General features: G+C 40.1%; 1 protein-coding gene across 3 annotated transcripts in view; it reads left to right on the top strand.

Annotated features, from left to right (window-relative positions):
- Positions 1-21,644, top strand: part of Wasf1 (WASP family member 1) — a 55,095-nt gene extending 33,451 nt beyond the window's left edge. For 2 of the 3 annotated variants that reach the window (XM_059272504.1, XM_059272505.1), the window contains exons 2-9: positions 5,666-5,826; positions 9,579-9,713; positions 13,527-13,680; positions 14,872-14,989; positions 16,086-16,258; positions 17,529-17,708; positions 19,099-19,727; positions 20,788-21,644. In XM_059272504.1, the coding sequence (XP_059128487.1) occupies positions 5,694-5,826; positions 9,579-9,713; positions 13,527-13,680; positions 14,872-14,989; positions 16,086-16,258; positions 17,529-17,708; positions 19,099-19,727; positions 20,788-20,945 (1,680 nt within the window). In that variant the 5' untranslated portion in view covers positions 5,666-5,693 and the 3' untranslated portion in view covers positions 20,946-21,644. The remainder of the gene's footprint in view (positions 1-5,665; positions 5,827-9,578; positions 9,714-13,526; positions 13,681-14,871; positions 14,990-16,085; positions 16,259-17,528; positions 17,709-19,098; positions 19,728-20,787) is intronic. The other variant, XM_059272506.1, reaches the window with a different exon arrangement.
- Positions 21,645-21,880: the final 236 nt, after the last annotated feature.

Below are 21,880 nucleotides of genomic sequence, written 5' to 3'. Positions count from 1 at the left end.
AAATTCTTAGGCTCCATACATAATTGCTTTAGCAGGTTGTATTAGTTACTTTTCTTGTTGGCTAACAAAGTATTGACAGAAGTAACGTACAGAAGGCTGTTTTATGTTTTGTTTTGGTTTTGTTTTTGACTGATGGGGAGGGGATGACGGCAATTCTGTGGCTGCAGGAACACGTGGTGGAGATCTTCACATGGCAGGTGGACTAAGAAGCAGAGGGCCAGGATAAGGCAGGCTATAACTCTCTAAGTCCCACCTCTGCCAGCAGGGCCTTTTCGAATGTTCTGTAGGCTCCAGCTGTCACCAGTGGGGGACCCTTTAAATATATGAGTATGTGAAGGACATTTTGCATTTAAACTAAAAAATAGTTATGGGTTATAATTATTATAGTTTTTAAGCAGTGATTTTTTTCATTGTTTGCATGTACTCCTTTAAACAGTTTAAGTAATTTTATAGGTTAGTTTCGCCCCTTTTTTCATAATTTTTTAAATTGATTCTTTGTGAATTTCACATCTTGCGCCCCAATCCCACTCATATCCCAGTCCTTCTGTGTCTGCCCTTCACCCTTGGAGCCTCCCTCCAAAAAAGGAAATTAACAAAACAAAACAAAACACTTAGCTCCTCCATCCTTCCCACCTCTCCATCGCATAATCATTTGTCATAGTGGCCCTGGGGTCTGCAGTATGACCGCAGTACACCCTTTTGCAATGAATTATTGGTCTGGTTCAAGGCCTCTGACCTCTGGCACACATGGAGATCCTGTAGCTATGGTTGCACAGGACTGGTACCTTCACACACTCCAGCAGCTCATAGATGGGGTAGATAGATGTTGGGGTGGTCCAACTCAAAGCCCTAGATGTGGGCCTGGGTGGTAGCTGAGTTGGTCAGTCCAGACCTCTGCTGGGACAGCCCTTCAGGCAAGGGTCAGGGCCAGCTCTCCCATGCTGATGCCATTAGGGCCATTTCTCCCAGGAGCGGGGACAGCTCTCCAGCTGAGAGCTGATGAGGGGCAGGACCAGTTCTCTGGTGCCCAGACCACCTGGGCCAGCTCTCCTCTGGCCCCTGGTAATAACATGGACCACAGACCTCAACACAGACCCAGACTGCAGTAGGGCCATGGATCCACACATGGCCCTCTGCTGCTTAGGCTTGGATGTCAGCATGACCTCAGGTAGCAGCAGCTCAGGCCACTCAGATCAGTATGGCCCTCAGACATAACATGGCCTCAGGTGGCAATCCAGACCAAGGACTTCCTCATAGCCCTCAGTGATATCATGGGTCATGAACATCAACACAGACCTGGGCTTCATTAGGGCCACAGACCCAGACATGGCCTTTGACTGCAGCACAGGCCGGGACATTACATGGCCCCAGGCGGCACCATAGACCACCCATAGCAGCCTGTTCCTCACCACCCTTGTGTCTTCAGTTCTGCTTTCCACAGCGCATGAACCACTCTGCTTCTCCTTCTCCCATTTCTTCATCGTAGTGGCACCCAGCCCTGTGTGGAGCAGGCCTGTGCCTGGCTTCCCCATAGGTTAGTTTTCTGAGTTCTGAAAATGAGAATTTGTATAACTTGTTTCTGTGCTCTCTAAAGTTTCAACATCATTATGGTATCTGATCTTAGGATATCTTGACACTTACATATTGCTTCATGCTTTTATACATAGGCGTACCTCATTAAAAATCAGCAGAAAACAGGCTTAAAAGAACTTAGAAAATGATTAATGTGGTCACCAAAGTGCAGCTTCAGTTTCGGATGCTGTCAGATATTTGCTGAGGTTGAATTTCTTGAGTTGCGCTTTCTTTGCTCTCAGAGGGAGCATTCAGTCTATTACTTTAGTAAACCTGTCATCCTCAGGATTATTGCAGCTAATTTAAAATTGTAAATCACAGCCTGCATCAGGATTTAGAAATATGGCCAAAAAAAGTGTGTTGTCCTAATTAAAAACATTACTTAGATTTTTGCTAAAATTTTTATCTTAATTATTTTGCCGGGCAGTGGTGGCACACGCCATTAATCCCAGCACTCTGGAGGCAGAGCCAGGCGGATCTCTGTGAGTTCGAGGCCAGCCTGGACTACCAAGTGAGTTTCAGGAAAGGCGCAAAGCTACACAGAGAAACCCTGGGGGGGGGGGGGAATTTAAGAATTTAAGATTTTTAAGAACCTTAAGAATTTAAGAATTGGTCTGTTTAGGTGACACGTGATTAAGTTTGCATCAGTAATTGATAATTTATTTGCTAAGAACATTGGAAATATACATTTGAAAAACCTGAGAATTGCTTTAGGTTTTTATATCTTCAACAGCTGATTATTTTTAGAACCATGTGGGTTATATAATAGTTAGGAAGTGAGGGGTTGCTATGGTAGTGTCTTCAGCTGTGACCTAGGGGAACAGAGCAACAATTTCAGAAACGAGTTGTTTTATGTTATAGCCCAATATATTTTGGCCTTCTTGTTAAAGTTTCCCTTTAATCAATTTAAACATTGATAATTTAAAAGATGTTAAGTTATATGTAATTGGCTCATTTTGTGCAGTTTTGTATTGTTTTTAAATAAAATGTCATTTTCAGTCTATTAAAAACAATGAAATAAATTTGATTTCATATTTGCTTGGTAATTAATTTATGTTTTATTGTATATTTTGGTTTTTATTCTTTTTAATCTGGCAGAAGGTACTGTGTTAAAAGTGGTGAAGGGATCTCTAAAACTAGGAATCTGACATTTTCATAGCTTTCGTTTACATTTTATTGCTAAGATTTTGATAGCTGGAGTAGATAGATGGTCATTGCAGTTTAGACAGGGAAATGAGAAGTGAGTCTGGAGTAAACTGAAGTAAAGGGGAAGGTCAAGGGCAGACTATTTCAGGGACCCTTTTGTTGTATGGAAAGACACTGTTGTAAACACACTGAGAGCCATTTTCCTTTTATATCACAGTAATGTTTGAAACAACTTCATAAGCCTTTCTACATTTCTCCACCAGAAGGTATGTGTTTGCTGTCCCTTAGCCTTTGAGCTGGAAGTCTACAGGTGCCGGAAAAATAAGTCATATCCCTCCTTTATCCCTGCACAAAACGGGCAAACGTTGATTCCATGGTGCATCTGTAGGACATGATTTTTCTCAATATATCCTTTTCTATGCAAATTAAAAAAAACCCTCAACTCTTTAAATGATAATTAAATAGTTGCTTTAGAAAGGTATGTGTGCTTGTCTGCCTTCTCAATGACCTAAAGAGTCTTACTGTTTTTGCACTTCTATGCCATGACTCTGCTTTTTCTTCCACTTACATATTGATCAACTCTTGATCATCTGTTCATCACCTGTTTAGATATTAGAACTATAAGCTGAATAAGGCAAGATTTTGGTTCTCTCACATTTTTCACTTAAGTCTAAATATATAACCCAGTCTAGTACAGAAGCATATACTTGGTAGAATTCTGTTAAATGTAAGTATGGGTCAAAGTTGAGGACACCAAAAGTTGTAGTTACATCTTCCTGGGGAGTTCAGTGCGATTTCAGAGGAGAGGTGCTTAGTATAGTCTCAACTGTTAGTATTCCCTGGGAGGAGGAGAAAAGGGGAGGAGTTCTAGGCAGAGCAGCATGTGAGGACAGGACTGTGAGAGTCAGGTAGGAGGAATCTAGGAGAAGGAGAGTGGGGGCTAAGTCCTGAACACACACACACACACACACACACACACACACACACACACACACACCCCTCAAAAAATAAACCACGGGGCTGGAGAGATGTTTCAGTCAGTAAAGTTCTTACTGGGTGAGCACAAGGACCCATGTCCAGCGTCCTGTCAACCTGTGTAAACATTAGTGTAGCCATGCACACCAGCAGTTCCGGTGCTGGGAGCCACGCACAAGAGTCCCTGGGGCTAGACTACCTGGTTGCCTTGATTCTTTGAGCTCTAGGTTTAGGGAGAGACCCTGTCTCAAAAAACAAGGTGGAGAGTGATTGAGGGAGATACTCAACATTGACCTCTGGCTTACACATACACACAGACACACACAGTGGAGACTACAGGAACACACACACACACACACACACACACACACACACACACACCATTGAGACTACAGGAAATGATCTTAATCCGTGGGAGAAATTATGCTCTTTCTTTAGGATGTTTTAATGTTCCCTGGTGTTTGTTTTATTCTTCAAAGCAGTGTCTTGAAGGCCAGATGATTCAGCAGGTAGAAGTGCTTTGCCACAAGCCTGAAGACAGGGGTTTGATCCCCACTGCCCTTGCTCGAAGGAGAGAACAGATGCCGAGAAATTCTCTGCTGTCCACATGTCTGCACCCATACACATCATACACACAGTTAAAAACAACCAGAAAACCTTAAAAACTCTTTTGCTGTTAAAAATGTACAAGGACTTTTTTTTAAGAAGTAAAATTGACAGGATATAAGTAAAATGTAGCTTAAACCATTAGAATTCATGAAGAATTTCTTACTAAAGAACTTGCCGAGAGCGTTTTGAACAGCATTTGCCTTGTGCAGCGTACAGAAGCGCAGTTAGCAGAGTGAGGTCTCTGCCTGTGCCTTGGCAAACTCTCAGCCTCTCTCTGCTGCATTTGAATCAGCCACTGATGCAGTCTCCCGTCCCTCTGTGCACTGTGGCAGCGGCGGCGCCGAGGCTTCCCGGCATGCAAAAGTCTTCTTCGAGTTCACTGGCTGCAGCACACACTCCCTTTGTCACAAGCACATTTCTCATTTGTGGCCCCAAGTTGACCTTTGCTGAGTCTTTCCAGCACGGGCGCTAGTGGCATGTCTAGCCGGCTGTTTGGTCTTTTAGTGCACTTAGATTATATTTGAATTTCGTTTTCAGCGTTATCTTCTTTTGTTGGTGTTAGCTGCTCTTTCGTCTCTGTCAAGTCCCCTTTCCAGGCATCCATTGTGTAAAAGTGTGGTGGGGGTTAGAATGACAGGCAAGAAGGCATCACAGTGAAAAGCTTTGCTGTCTGTGAGTGCATAACACACACACACAGTGCAACAAACTGACTTGGTTGGTCACCCTGATCACGGGGCATCTCATGGTGACGGATTTGTACCCACCCTGCGTGTAATGACGCTTGAGTGTATACATTCATAGTTGATATTTTCTAGTCGATGAAAGTTGAACCACGGTGTTGGGAGACATGTTGTTTAACCTTGCTTGCTGAATTTGTGCACATGGGGATCCTTCAGGTGAGGACAGACTGCAGTTCAAAGGAGCAGAACTTTTCGATAATTAAAGATTTGGTAGGTTTGATGAGGTTTCAGGTGGTGAGCTGTTGAGCACAGCTGGTACATGTAGAAATACAAACTTGATGCTGCTTTCTCAGCTTTTTTAGACTTCCTTAGCGAGGATCTCTTACACCAGTCACATAGTACAGTAGTACAAATCTCTACCTGCGCTAAATAACAATGGTATGAATTCCCCAGGGGCAGTTGATACTGAAAATTTACAAGAATGCTGTGTGTTTTTGTGTGTGTGTGTGTGCGCGCGCGCGCGTGCATGTGTGCACTAGTAATTGCAAAGAAATAGTTAACAAATAAGTTTGGCTTTGGATGAGGTGGCTCTCTTTTGTCTTCATACAGTGTATAACTTCAGTCTTAAATGTGCCATTGTGTATTACAGCTATAACACAGGTTTCTCTTTCTGTTTCTTACAGGTGAGCTGGTACAGCGGTTGATCTCAAGATGCCACTAGTGAAAAGAAACATTGATCCTAGGCACTTGTGCCACACAGCACTGCCCAGGGGCATTAAGAATGAACTGGAATGTGTAACCAACATTTCCCTGGCAAATATAATTAGACAACTGAGTAGCCTAAGTAAGCATTTATATCAGTTTAAACATTGCAAACCAGAATTTGCTTTAGACTTAGAGTGTTAAGAAAATGTACTTGTGATTTAGGAGGGATGCTTCATAGAAAGATTTTAATATTAACCATGAGAATTTTAGTCACTTTATATAAAATCAGTGAGTTTGAATGGTAATTTCTTCTTCCTGTTAACAGAATCTCTCAAATCAGTATCACATGGAGATTAGAATTATTGAGATTGATGGGGAAATGTGATTTGATCTCAGAAGATAGAGCCAGGATCGGACTTTGCTTGGTTGTTACTTCTATTTACTATTTCTGGAGAGTTCGACTGTTCCCATTTTGGGACTTTAGGATCTCTTTTTAAATATATTGTATTAATGTAAGGAAATATCTTCATATAATGAAAGGCACAGAGAGCAAGGACAGTGATGGCAGTAGGCTAGTAATGTGACTTGTGTAAGGGACGCCAGAATATGTGACCAAGAGTCTAAAACACACCGTGATGCGAAACGGCAAGAGACCTCGGCTTCCGGCAGGCAAACAAACAAAAAACAAGTAAAATCGCTCCTGACAGTTCTCAGTTTTCCGTCTCAGCCCCGATAGTGCAAAAACTGCTTGTGAACACATCAGTGAACGTAAACTACAGTGCTTCGTGTAGTTTAGGGACGTCCCTGGCTTCTCAATGCAAATACATCCCCCATTAACATTTTATGTTTTCCTTTTAGAAAGTAAGTAATAATTACTATCTTTGTAATAGAGAATTAATGAAAATTTAAAATTCACTTTATAAATTTTTTCTGTTTTGTTGTCTCTTAACCATGGTGGTTCTGATTACCTCAAAGGTGTCTTTTACTCTCGCCCTTCCTGTGGTTTTTCCTTGTGAACAGTCAGTTTACACTGCCGGGTTGAACTAATAAAGTCTAGTTTTTGTTCTCATGTGTAAATAATTTGACAGACAGTGTATTATTCCATTTCCTGTTGCTATAACAAAATACTTGAATCTGGATACCTACAAAGAAAATTTATTTAGGTCACACCTTTTAAAGTTGAAAGTTAAGTTTGAGCAGCCTTCTGCTCAGCCTCTGGTGAGGGTCCGCTTGGTTGTGTCACAGTGTGATGGAGAAACAGAGGATACCCACTGGCTGAAGAAGAGGTCGCTAACATGGGGAGCCTTTGGCTTAACCTGCTCTCTTCAGAACCAATCCCGTCTAGGAGAACAGTATGAGAGCCTTCTGATAGATGTCTCCATGACTTGATCATCTTGTCCTAGCCCCAGTTTGTAATGTTCCACCGTCTCAGTGCTGCTACACCAAAGGCCAGACCACCTGCACATGAACCTCTAGGGAACCACAATCTGTCTAGACCACAGAGTCTAGGTGGGTAATTAGGCTAGAAAATAGGAGAGGGGATAGGTGGAGTGGATTTGTAAGACAAAGCAAGTAGACAGACATCGGACAGATCAAGTTGAACAGTCTGCTTAATGTTAAAAGTTTGTGGCTGTTGTCCCAAAATAACATCTCATTCTTTAGTTGAAGAATCTCAAATATTATTATAAGTATAGAAACCATTCTGAATAGAATGCACAGGCATATGTAATTAATGTTTGAACTATAGATGCAGGAACTATTTTAAAAAGCCTATCATAGGTGAGTTATGATTTAAGGCGCCCTCCTACTTGAAGTTTGGATAAAATTGGATCTTTAAAGAGTGCGATATTTTGAAAAGGAGAAGACTAGAGGCAAAAATCACATGTTCACAGAGAGAAGTGAAGTGACCTGACATTGGCAACTGTGGTGAAGTCTGCCTGGAGGACAGAATATTAGATGAGAGGCTTCGGGCTCCGTTCCTAGATGATAGCATGGTAGAGCACATAGATGATGACATAGATGATAGCATGGTAGAGCACATAGATGATGACATAGATGATAGCATGGTAGAGCACATAGATGAGGGCCTGGTCTAATCTAAGCATAGTTGAACTTCATATAGGTTTCACATTGAAGCTGTTACCTCTTTCGGGAGGGAAAGGGAGGTAGATAGGAAGTGTAAGGAATATAAAGAGAATGGATGGGATGCTGGCAGCTGAAGTGTTGAGCATTTAAACTTCTGGGAGAGAATGTCATAGACTCTTTAAAACTGTTGAAAAGCTATAGACCGTTTCTCCAGAAAAATCCAAATATATGTGCCGTATAGTTAGGTTTTCTGTTTCTGTGATAAAACACCATGGTCATAAACAACTTGGGGGATGAAAAAATATATTTCAACTTGCAACTCTGATACCACACTCCATCCATCACTCAAGGCAGGGACCTGGGGGGCAGGGACCATCACTGGGGGCAGGAATCGATGCAGAGGCCATCGAAGATTGCTCCCCTCTGCTTGCTGAACCTGCTCTCTTTCAGCTCCCAGGGGTGACACCACCATTGTGTGGCACCCCCTATTAATCATCAATCAAGAAAGCGCCCCACGGGCCAGTCAGGTGGAGACACTTCCGTAGTCGAGGCTCCCTCTTTCCAAACGACTAGCTTGTGTCAAGCTAACGTAAAACTAGCCAGCGCAGCATCTAAAAACCTGCTTATAAATTTAGGCATGTGTAAACTATAAAAAGGTCCCTGTTTTAAACTGATCTCTTTTAGAGATGAAGTAGTAATTTTCATCTGTGTCCCTGACATTCGTATTTATAGCCCATTTGTAACGCTTCTCTTACCTGCCAGGAAACTGTCTGGAAACACCTTGAACACTGCCCCACACCCACGGTCCGCCGCTTTCTCTGCTCCAGGCTCTTACACTACTGTTGTGAATCGTATTTGTGCCAGGTTACTACCAGGCCTCTTGTTGTCTGTGTCTTCTTTCCTTAAAATTTCTTTTTGAGATAGATAGTTATTATTTATTATCTATATTTATTTATGTATAAATATAACTATAATATACACAATATATTTTATGTATTATTTATTATATATTATTCTTACTTGACAGCTGAAGGAATTGATAGAAGTGCCTCACTGTGAATGAAGGAAAGATTTGAGCCTGCTCTGCTTTTAAATTGCTTTTCATATTTGTTTAAATATCATCCTCTGTTTAAAATTTATGAAGTTCAGAGGATTTCTGGTCATCTTTGGCTTCTAGTTTTTGGTAATAAGGGATATACATGACTAGAAAAGTTGAAGAATTTAGCTTTTTGATGATTTTTAAAAGCAATTATAATAAGAGAAGGTCAAATGTCTCTCATAAGTGTTGGTTCTGTGTTTCCTGAGACAGTAACTAGTCTTGTATTCTGCTCTGGCTTGAAATCCAGCTCTTGCAGAGTCTATGTACAAACACTGATTACGGAGTGAAAATGTTTTTTGTATGTATTTTTACATACTAGTCTTCCCTAACCCTCATCTGGAAGTTAAGTATAAAACATTTAAAGTCTTCCTATTTTAGACACGTCACCAAGCAGAATGTAGTAGGGAAGGGTTTAGAGTCAGTTTTCCCAGACACACAACACACACACACACACACACACACACACACACACACACACACACACATACACACACACCTGCCTCCACCGCCCTCGTATTGCTGGGTAACATTAGGATGGGGTTTCAAGTGTAAGACGGTTCCACATGAATGCCCTATGTAACAGGAGTTGACCTGCTTCTTATGAATGCAGTTCCAGATGAATGCCCTAAGTGACAGGGGTTAACCTGCTTCTTGTGAATGAGTGATCACAGCTGCATTACACTGTGGTGTGTTTCATTTTTGCTTAGGTAAGTATGCTGAAGACATATTTGGAGAATTATTCAATGAAGCACATAGTTTTTCCTTCAGAGTTAACTCGTTGCAAGAACGTGTGGATCGTTTGTCTGTTAGCGTCACACAGCTTGACCCTAAAGAAGAAGAACGTAAGTTTACTCTGTGTGTATTTTCTTTACGTTGTATTAAAACAGGAGATGAGTGTGTTTGTGAATAGTGTTTATGTGGATTTATTACAGTCGCCCCTTGACCTTTTGTGTCTGTGTGGAAATAAATCAGTGTATTATCTAAGAGCTGTCAGCTTGGCTTCCATTGCTGCTTTTAAAAAAAGCTTTTTTGGGAATATTATTTATTTCTTGACTTCAGACTTTCTTCAGTTCTTTCTCCCTTACTTTTTGTGTGCTTTTTGTCCGAGAAACTAAAATTATTTGAAAAGTGTCTGAAATCTTAAGGTTTCATGTCACTTCTTTAACTGTGCCTTTGTGTATGTATTGCTAAACTATGACTTTGATATTTAATTGACTGCTGCTACTGTCTGCTCTAAATGACCATTCCCCAAACAAATTGTTCTGTGCCAAGAATAAAATGGAGATATAAGGTTTTATTAAAAAACCACATTGCTATTAATGGTAGAACCGCCCAGCTTCTATAGATATTTTGCATGTTAACTTTTTAAATGCCTTGAAACACTGATTATTATTTTGTGTTTTCTTGTTGAGTGGTTTTTTGTTTTTTGTTTTTTTTTTTTTTTGAGAAGAGGTTTCTCTGTGTAGACCTGGCTATCTGGAACTCACTCTGTAGATAAGGCTGGCCTTGAACTCAGAGCTGCACCTCTTGAGTGCTGGGATCAAAGGCATGCACCATCACTGCCTGGATTGTTTGCTTTTTTTTATTCATAAAAAGAAATAAAACTGAGAATATAAATTTCATTCATATACTATAGAGAATTGTTTCATGTGAATTTTTCATGATATTGTACTCATCAGATTTTTTGCTGAGTAACACTTTTAGTATAAATTCAAGTTATAGATCCAAATTTAAACAATGAAAACATTAAAGAATATTTTTAAAGCAAGGAGTAGAGTGTTAGGATGAATATCTTGATTGAACAACTCCTTTTGGCATAATGTAATAAGTATTTATTACTCTTAATGTACATTATTCATTAAAATTGAGATACAGTTCAGCAAGGTATTAATATTAACGTATTTAACCAAGTTTTATAACTGCAGTCAATTTTAGAATATTTTTAGCACTCCATAAAAAGGCCCCACTCTACATTCCTTCTCCCACCCTGCCGGTGTCTTATCCTAATCTACTGTATCAGTGGACTTTCCTATTCTGGGCATGTCATTTGAGTGAACGACATAGTCAGTGGTCTGGTGACCAGTGTCTTCCACTTTGTTCTTAAGATCTGTGTGTGGTTCTCTGGTGACTAATGGTACTGAGCTTAGAGCCCTGTGTATATTTTCTTGGAGAAATACCCATTCAGTTCTTTGTCCCTATATGTTCTTCCTTCTATACCTCATTTTGAAATTGAATTATCTTTTTATTGTGAAGTTGTAAGAGTGTTTCTGGATTCTAGGTCGAAATCCTCTGTCACGTGTATGTTTTACATGTAGGTTGTCTTTCTTAGAGCTTTCCTTTGAAATATAGTTGTGTACATTAATCACATTTCATGAAATTCTTGAAATATATCTAATTGTTTTTGTTGAGAAATACCTTATAACCGTACATACTTTCAAATATAATTTATATCAACATTTTCTTTTTAAATATTTAGTTACAAATGTATGCCATGTAATAATTCCTATATAAATTTCATTTTTATATATAACAAAAATTAACATTTAATTTCAAAATGCTATTACTTTTTAAATATAGCATTTATTGATTTTCTTCCTTGGCAGTTTGATGCATGTATATATTGCATTCTGGTTACTCTCATACTGTTAAATGCTAATAAATGTCTTAATACGATCATTAAGTAAAAGTACTGATACCAGTAAATGACTAAAGGTGTGAGTATGTCAGAATTATTTTTTCTGTAGCTCCTTCAAAATATGTGAAGCATGGAGAAGAATTCTCAATCTAAAAGCTGAACACTTAACTGTTTTGAATGTGAATAATTGGGATTGTTTGTGGAGATTTGTGATTCAATCTGGACTTTGAAATTCAGTGGAAATTCAAAGAAAGTAACATTGTGAACATATAATTAAACTACAGAGTATGATAAAAGTATTTTCAATTATCTTTAAGTGGTAGCAGCCATGAAACTGCCAAGTAATTAAGAAAGTGTAAAAATGTTATAAAAATGTATACAATTATATTTAATTCAATTTTGTTTATGTGTATATAGAGCTGACATACTTACTGTGTGTCTGATACTATTGAGGTAATACAAGATCTTGTCAAGTGGAAGGGACGTTGTCATTGTCACAGTGGGGTGTTTCTCAGTAAGCTGTGACAGAGAAGAGTTGAAGACAGAGAAGGACTGACTAGTTTGCATGCTTTTGATGTCCTTTACCGGATGGCTTTGGGCGTCTGTGAGCAGCTCTGGTTTGGTTGCTGGTTAAGTTGCTGAGTTGAGTGAGGGAGCAGTAACAATCGACCGTGGCTGTTGCCGGGCTGAAAACAGTATGCAATGGTAGGAAGAGTTAGCCTCCAGACCAGATCGGTTTCTGTTCTGCTGGGCTGCTTGGCTGCGTTTGCTGAGCCTGTTGTGTGTTTTCTAGCTTTGGCTGTGTATTTAAAGATGGAAAAGCAGTTCTGGTCTCACTGAGAAATGGAAAGGGTGAATGAAACGAGTTTAGTGAAAGCATGCGTCACTCACAGTGCTTACTCATTGAGTACCTGCTGACCCACTCTCCGATGACAGCAGGAAAGCCTTTTCTTTTCCTACCCCTGAGTTGTATTCTCATGTTTACAAATACGTCACAAGTTGGGGGTGAAGATGCAGTTACACTGTGACCACAGTGTAGACCAGGCCCATTGCTCTGCCTGTGCCATACAGATCCAGTTGTTCACAAACTTTACTTGGAAGAAATCCTGTATTTTAGGGGAAATGGTGGAAAATTGTGATTGCTCACTGGCATTGCTGTGGTATACAGCATTTGTATGCTTAAGGTCATGCATATTCAGTATATAAGATACCTTCTTTTGTTTCTAGTTTGTTTTGTGATAGAATCTCCCTCTGTAAACTAGACTGTCTTGGAACTTGTGGCAAATCTCCTGCCTTCACCTCCCAAGTGCTCGGATCCATCATACCAGCTTTACCCAGCTTTTTAATGTGAAGAAATCACTTTAAATGTCAAAACTACAGTATTTTGATGCATTTCTTATTTTAATATGCAGGACACTACAAAAGTAAATGAATTAGCTTTAAGTCATCATGTATGCCGTTGTGCTGTACCAATAACTGGGGGTACTAATTTACAAGAAAGTCTTAAGTCTTCAAAAATTTATGGTGAGGTAGAAATCATTATAGTACAAATAAAAGGAGTAAAGTCAAAACTAATATAGATCACCCACATGTCATATTTATAGTATACATAGCAAGAAGTCAACACTGTGTTTAACCTAGAATGCCACTAGATATTAGTTCCTTCAGCTGATGAGGAATAAAAGTAGATGAGAAAAGATGACAGAAAAAAGGAAAAGAGTTTAAGTTGGGGCGGGGGAGAATAGCCAGCAAAGAAAAAGAAATATTGGAAATGTGTCATTAGGACCCTCTGGGCTTGAGAAACCGAAAATTGTGTTCAGAACTCACCTGGAAGATCAGGCAGAGAATGATCAGGATAATATAATGACAGACTATTTAGGATGACTCCTGGTTAATGAGGTCACTAAAGACACACAACCTGTTATGGCATACTAGCTTTGAAATAAATATGCAGTATTGATAATGTCATTCAGCTGAGTTGTCTTAGGAAAATAAAATGAAGTTGTGATTTTTGTTTTAGTATCTTTGCAAGATATAACGATGAGAAAAGCTTTCCGAAGTTCTACAATTCAAGATCAGCAGCTTTTCGACCGCAAGACTTTGCCTATCCCATTGCAGGAGACATATGATGTGTGTGAGCAACCTCCGCCACTCAATATACTCACTCCTTACAGGTCAGTAGAGTAGTACATTAGAAACCCTGGTGTGTCTCTCATGCTTGAGATTGAGATGCTTGATTCACACACAGTTTGAATCTCACTTGGTTTTAGCCCACAGAATGGCCTCTCTACCTGTTGCTTTCAGAAAACCTTTATTTATTCAGTAGACGAGCTTCACAGGCTCTGACATACAAAAGACAGGACCTGTTCAAGTAATTATTATGAAGAGCCACTAGCAAAGTGATTGATTTCCATGGAATTGGGTCAATAAAGTTATCATTGTCTTTCTAATTTAATTTTTAGTCATAGGGAAATGAAGCTAACAATTCCAAAATACTGACAAACATCATTGTTGCAGTCTATCTGATCTTGATATGTGTAACTTCACTTTCTGAATAATGAATATGTAGTTTTTTTAATACTTTCCACCACTCACTCCAATGAAGTCTCGAATTAGTGTTTCTTGGGAATTCTTTCACAGGACCACTTACTCCAGTGAAGTCTGGAATTAGTGTTTCTTGGGAATTCTTTCACGGGACCACTTACTCCAGTGATGTCTCGAATTAGTGTTTCTTGGGAATTCTTTCACAGGATTTGTTAAATAGGCAATTTGAGATGTACAACACATATCCTGAAAAAAATGATACTGGAATTGTTATTTGAAGCTGTAGTTCAGTAGGCAGGTTGAAAGATGTAAGTGAATGCTAACATTGAACTGAAAATTAAGAGACATCTTTTGGACTTAGTAGAATACTAACTTGGTTAGAATACTGCTGGAAATGGTAGAGGTTCTCTTCTAAGTGACACTCCTGCTTTCCAGACTTGGGTTTTCAGCAGAACTATTTCTAATTATTGACTTTTCTCAAAGGACTTAGAAAATTCCGTATTCAGCAAAAGTGGGCTTTATTTCTGATTTATATTTTTTTAAAAAATGTATTGCTACAATGCTTTATTTTGGCAATATTTATTCATTTTGAGACATGATCTCCTTATGCAGTCCAGAATAGCCTTGAACTCATGACCCTCTTCCCTCGAGTGCCAAGACCACTGACATGCACCATGGCTGGGAGACAGTATTGTAGCACATGCTATGTGTCACAGTGCTGTGTAATGGACTATGATATGAGGGGAAGCACATTTGGGGGACAAGTTTGTCTGATTGTTCCTGTCTTACCTAATACATGGCGTTGGCATACTGTATTTCAGGGACGATGGGAAGGAAGGGCTGAAGTTTTATACCAATCCTTCGTATTTCTTTGATCTATGGAAAGAAAAGATGTTGCAAGATACAGAGGATAAGCGGAAGGAGAAGAGAAAGCAGAAGGTATTAAAGAGGTTTAAGAGCTTGGAGTTCTGTATTCATGTGTTGCTGCACACGGGGGACTATTAACCTACACTTGGACAGTCTTGTCTCATGGGGTCCATGCATTGAAGTCCTTAACTGCACAGATGACAGGAATATCGTGTAGCTGTGAGTGAAGGCCGTAAATTAAGCCACACCGTGTGTCCCAGCCGTTGTCAGCAGGTTGTTGTATTCTCACCAAGTTCCCGTTACAGTCTGTTGTGCTGCCATTTCCCCTTTCTGGTAAAATTTTCCTGAATCTGCCTTATTTCATACTGACATTTAAAGCACATAGAAGGAAGGAACAAGTTTTTTTGGCACAGGAGAGGCACAGGCTGTCTTCATCATGCCTTTGTCTATCTCTACTTTCCTCAGTCCCCATAACACCCTCTTGTTATATTCTTACATGCTGGACAGTGCCCTGGTGTTCTAGCTGGAGTCTGCAGACTGGTGACTGGCAAGCCAGAGTGCTCCTGAACACAGGTTTTGTTTGCTAAGCACAGGGTTTTTAAACTTTGTTTGAATAGAATTTCTTCACTGGCCATGCCTGTCTATTTCACAGCGTGCCCCGTCTTACACCTGACAGACTTCGTTCATGTATGTGGCCTGCCTTGTCCCTTTGGACGTTGGTTGTACCTTCTCTAGGCCTTTCTGTTGCTCTCCCCTGACTCTGCTTTCTGGCATGTCCCATACAGACAGTTTAGTGTCTTGGTTAGTGACTAGGGGTAGATAGTTCCGTCCATGGTAAAACCTTGAGACTTAGTAATAGTAGGTATGGGAGTAAGGGTTAGTGACTTTTCTATATTCAAAGGGTTTCTGCCTAAAATCTAGGCACACCATTTTGCATCTAATCCCTTGGTTTGAAATGGAGTTACAGAACTGTGGTGAGAAACTGGGATTACAGCAAACTCCGGTCAGTTTTAACTGAGTGTACCTGTGAAATGGTTCTGTGTTTTGCTCTATCATGATGACATTGCCTTTTTAAACATTGACCTTAGAATTGTATTTGGATTATTGTAGCCTCTTTTTAAGTATTTAGCATTTCACCACTTGGCTTGTGTCATTGCTTCTGTTATAGCAGAAAAATCTAGATCGTCCTCATGAACCCGAAAAAGTGCCAAGAGCACCTCATGACAGGCGGCGAGAATGGCAGAAGCTGGCCCAGGGTCCAGAGCTGGCGGAAGATGATGCTGATCTCTTACATAAGCATATTGAAGTTGCTAATGGCCCAGCCTCTCATTTTGAAACAAGGTTTCTTTTATTTTGTTTTTGAATGAATGCTGAACACTGAATTTACTTACACTGTCTCTCTATCCTTCTAAGTCTTGGCTCCCAAACTGGAGTTGGAAGGCTCTGTTGTAATAGAAAAGATTTTAGCTCTAACCACTGAACCTGCAAAATCCAACCTCCTCCGGCAAGCCATTTCCATATTTGGACTTTGTGTTGCCGTTTGTAGAAAGAAATGCTTATGATTTGTTTCAGCTTTTATCTGAAGATTTAACTGCCTCCAATATTTCAGGTAGACTGTGATGAATGCCATAGTAGAGTGTGTCTGGAATATTTTTGAAGTATTGATTTATCTCATGAAACTGGAGCTAAGAAGAGGTTTGGTTCTGTTCTTTGCCTGTCCCCAAATTCAGATATATCGGGATTTCAGACTTAATTACCTACCTTCTTTTACAGACTTGTGCTAGGTCCTGTTCCTTTCTCAGTGGCCAGAGGTCCTGGCTGAGTAACATGCTGTCATAACAGACACATGTTTTCAAGTTTCTGTGGGAAAATTCATGTATGTATTATCATACTCATGTTATTGGAAACAAGCTTCACGTCTTCTTTTGAATAACACATAGAAAGTATTGGAGGCGTAACTGAAACTTTGAGGCCCAGTTTGAGAGAAATGTATATCTGAGAGGTTCTGTGTAGCTATATAAGTATATAACTAAAAGAAACTGAAAGAATGGAAATTAAACGAAAATCTGTAGCTGTGCGCTTCTGTTACAGTTAAACATAGGTGTTTGTCTGGCCTGTTTACCAGTGTAAGTAGAGTAATTTGTGACATGCTCTGCACATCTGTTAATCCAGCTTTGTTCCCAGAGTGCACTGCAGTTGGTAAATACTAATCTCCCCATGCTCAGCTAAAATTTTATCTAACTCTCATGTTGCTATGTTACTTAGCTCCGTTCTCAGTTTTCTTGTCTTTTCTGTGGCCCTAGAACCAGAGAAAGTTTTCTCTTGTTAGAAAACTTTTGGAAGGGGTTGGGGATTTAGCTCAGTGGTAGAGCGCAAGGCCCTGGGTTCAGTCTTCAGCTCCAGAAAAAAAAAAAAGAAAACTTTTGGAAGCCATTAGTTTAAGAAAACAAATGTCCAAGTGGTAATAAATTCCAGTTTTTACATTTTACTTGTAAATTATTAGTTAAAAATAATTCACACTGAAATAAACTACTGGCACTCAAAAGAATAACCATTTATGTAACATTTCATTTCTCTAATAGATACACTATTCTTTGTCTATTTCTTGAAGGCCACAGACATACGTGGATCATATGGATGGCTCTTACTCACTTTCTGCCTTGCCATTCAGTCAGATGAGTGAACTTCTGACCAGAGCTGAGGAACGGGTCTTAGTCAGACCTCATGAGCCACCTCCACCTCCACCAATGCATGGAGCAGGAGATGCAAAGCCCATACCCACCTGTATCAGGTATGTGGGGACAACCTCATAATGCTTTATCTTAGGGACTAGTGGCCTTTTACTTTAAAGGATCAACGGTAAACATTTTGGGCTTTCTGGACAAATAGTTTCACTAGGGCTTTAGTCTGCCTTCGTTGTGGGGAAGCAGCCGGAGAATGTCCATAAGTAACTGTTTAAAACAAAACTTGGTTCACAAAACAAGGAGCCTTTGGCCTATAAAATGTATTTGCTTTCCTCTGATTGGAGCAGGCACATTCTCCTGGGGACATTTAGATAATTGCTTTAAAGATTTGTGTTTTCATGTAATTACAGCTTTGTTAACTAGCATATCTTATACAGTTTATTAAGAAAAAATGAATTTTTACAGTGTTGTTAGGGTCTAAAATATGGAGGCCAAATATATTAGTTTGATATTAAGAAAAATATTTTAGTAACTTCAAAGAGAATAGAAAGTTTCTTGTAGCAATATTTCAGTGAAGCTATTTTGAACGTTAATGTGGTCAGTTATCCACCTTAGACATTTTTAACATAGGCATATTAAAGAAGTTTTCTAACAGAGAAATATAGCCAGCTTTACCATTTTTAGTTTAAAATAGAACAAACCACAAAAACCTCAGATCACTAACTTAGGAAGAAAAAAAGGGCTGTAAATTTCCTTTTGTGGTTTTTAATGAGCTGGCATTGGCTTCACTGAAATGACATACAATGAGCCTTAACAGCTTCAGTATGAATGCACCATCATCACATTAGCCAAATACTGCTGTGAGTGTGAGCACAGCAACCGTGGTGTGGTAAGTGTGAATGCACTGTCATCATCTTAGCCCAATACTGCTGTGAGTGTGAGTACAGCGACCACAGTGTGGTAAGTGTGAATGCACCGTCATCACATTAGCCAAATACTGCTTTGAGTGTGAGCACAGCTACTGCAGTGTGGTAAGTGTGAATGCACCGTCATGAGTGTGAGCACAGTCACCGTGGTGTGGTAAGTGTGAATGCACCGTCATGAGTGTGAGCACAGCGACCGCGGTGTGCTAAGTGTGCCTCACTGCAGACTCCTATCATAATGCAGGATTGAACACTATCGACTAAAGTAGGCAGAAAATTCCCGAGTGGATGTGAGAGTTGTCGAGCCTGTTGAGAAAGTTAGATTGTTACAAACCGAGGAGAGGGATGGTTAAGAGCACTGACTGATGTTCCAGAGGTTATTGCAAACCAACGCACCATCCCTTAGTTTTCTTGTACACTTTTTGTTCTTATTCTTTTGAAATACTGTTAAATAAAATGTCTATAGGAACATGTTGTTGGGCCTATTGATGACCGGTAGTCATTTCTAGTTTCTACAGTCACTTTCTTCTTGGTTTCCTGTTCAGTAACTTGTAGATTCTCTCTATCATTTCAGCTCTGCTACAGGTTTGATAGAAAATCGCCCCCAGTCGCCAGCTGCAGGCAGAACACCTGTGTTTGTGAGCCCCACCCCCCCACCTCCTCCCCCACCTCTTCCATCTGCCTTGTCAACTTCTTCATTAAGAGCCTCGATGACTTCAACTCCTCCTCCCCCAGTACCTCCCCCACCTCCACCTCCAGCCACTGCCCTGCAGGCTCCCGCAGTACCACCACCTCCAGCCCCTCTTCAGATTGCCCCTGGCGTTCTTCACCCAGCTCCTCCTCCAATTGCTCCTCCTCTAGTCCAGCCTTCTCCACCAGTAGCTAGAGCTGCCCCAGTATGTGAGACTGTACCAGTTCATCCACTCCCACAAGGGGAAGTGCAGGGGCTGCCTCCACCCCCACCACCGCCTCCTCTGCCTCCGCCTGGCATCCGGCCATCATCACCTGTCACGGTTGCAGCTCTTGCTCACCCTCCCTCTGGGCTCCATCCAGCTCCATCTACTGCCCCAGGTCCCCATGTTCCATTAATGCCCCCATCTCCTCCATCACAAGTTATACCTGCTTCTGAGCCAAAGCGTCATCCATCCACCCTACCTGTCATCAGTGACGCAAGGAGTGTACTACTGGAAGCAATACGAAAAGGTAATTGTCTCAGAGCCGTGAAAAGCATTGGAAACCTTCTAAATACTTAGGACAATGCTGTGCTCCTCATTTATAAACTTTTAGGTGACTGTGGTTTTTTACAAATGGTATTTAAGGAACAGAGCTATGTAGGACATCTATTTTAAATGACTTTCAGGAAAAATATAACATTTAACCATTCTGTTTTCATACTTAGTGGGGTTTCTTAAAGTGAATAAGAAATCGAAAGCATTGGAGTTGGGAATGGAGTTCAGTTGATAGAGTGCTTGCCTAGCGTTCACAGATCCCTGGACTTGATCCCTGGTGCCACATACACCTGAACATAGTGGCCTACACTTGTAATCCCAGCACTGGGGAGCTAGAGGCATGAGGGGCATCAGAAGTTCTAGGTGATTCTTGGCTGTGGTTAGTCCCATGCCAGCCTGGGCTACATGAGACTGTCTGAAAAAGAAAAGCAGAAACTTAAAGTGTTAGACTTATGTGATACAGAAAATTTAATAAAAATTCTCCCTCTGTATGTTTTTAACCTCCTCAAAATAGTATTTTCAATGCAGAAGCTGTTTATTTGGGGTGTAATTGACATTTGTTTCTCCAGATGCCTCTAAAGAATTAAAGTTCTTCGCTTAGAAACAAGAGAGATATGTTTATTCATTTCTTATTTCCACATTTCCTAAGCAGAAGTAAGAATATAGAGAATGATAGTACCTTTCCTTCAAGGACGGGACAATAAGGCCACAGAAGATACATTCAGCAGTTTATTTGTTCCTAGAGGTGGTAGAAGTATGTCATCTGGTTACAGATGAGCATAAGGTGCAGCAGAGCATGATGGATAAATACAGATATCCCCAGGAATAGCTGGGGGTTCAGGATCTAATTTATAGGTGATTATGTAGCAAAAGACTTAAAACTCAAATACAGTTCCTTCAAATTCTCTTTTAGTGGAGCTTGCTTTTTATTTTCCCATTAGTATTTCTCATACGCCCTTAGTTTTAATCCGTGAGGATTGTGTCTGGCTTTTGCATTCTGATTTTAAATGGTTGGTTTGGCTTCGCTGTATCAGGTATTCAGCTACGAAAGGTAGAAGAGCAGCGTGAACAGGAAGCGAAGCATGAGCGGATTGAAAACGATGTTGCCACCATCCTGTCTCGCCGCATTGCTGTGGAGTATAGCGATTCAGAAGATGACTCGGAGTTCGATGAAGTAGACTGGCTGGAGTAAGGAGGTCGCATTGCTCTGTATTGCAAGACTGAATGCACATGTCCTTTGTGGCGCTTGTTCTTTGAAAATGTTTGGTCATTCTAGTGTTTTGCTTCCTATTCCTCATAATGAATAACCCTTTTCCTCCATAATTTTTGATTTCTATGAAAAGTATTAGCATATATTTCAAACTAAATATTTTACAGTGGCTTATCTTTCCCCCCCTGGAAAAATCTAATTTGGTCCAATAAACCACTAAGTATTAAGCATGGACAGCCGTTGTTAGAGTAGCAGCTTCAGTTTTTGGTATACCTTAATTGTGCACTTTGTGATTTTTTTTTTTTTTTTAAATTTAAAGAAAGCAACTGAGAATGAAATCTTGAAGGCAGCTGTGTCTGTTAATGAGCCTTATTCCATTTTCTGATGTTTTAAATGAAGAAACACTGCCTCGATTATATGAAAACACTCAGAAAGAACATTTAGCTCGTAGTGTTGAATTCTCTTAAGGAATGGTTAATTTTTTTGTTACCATTTTATTGTTTTAAATACTTGCCTTATTTGAGCAGAACCCCTTTCCCACTTATATATTGTGTGGTACAGTTTTGCTTGCCTATAGAAGTTTAAATTTTTTCCATGTGAAATACTCAGAATAAGCATATGTGTAACTTACATAATGTGAGAATAACAATCTGATGTAATAAATGATCCATTTGAAAGGTTCCCGGTGTCGCTCTTTGAATGCATCTGTGGATAAGGCAGCTTCTGAATGCATAGGTAGTGTGCGAAAGAGGAACAACTTCAGCTGTGGAAGTCCTCTGAGTTTTTTAAAATACAAATTGTCTCTTATGTAAGGGAACGTTTATGCCATGCTTTTCTGAAGTTGCACAGTTACATTTCAGCTTCTTGTTACCTAACACTGCTCCTTGCTCCTTGCCCTCTGCATGCCTTATTGTCAG

This window comes from Peromyscus eremicus, chromosome 8b (assembly GCF_949786415.1).
Source record: "Peromyscus eremicus chromosome 8b, PerEre_H2_v1, whole genome shotgun sequence".
NCBI classification, from domain to species: domain Eukaryota; kingdom Metazoa; phylum Chordata; class Mammalia; order Rodentia; family Cricetidae; genus Peromyscus; species Peromyscus eremicus.
The sequence above is the reverse complement of the archived record's forward strand: the minus strand, read 5'-3'. Positions and strand labels throughout refer to the sequence as shown.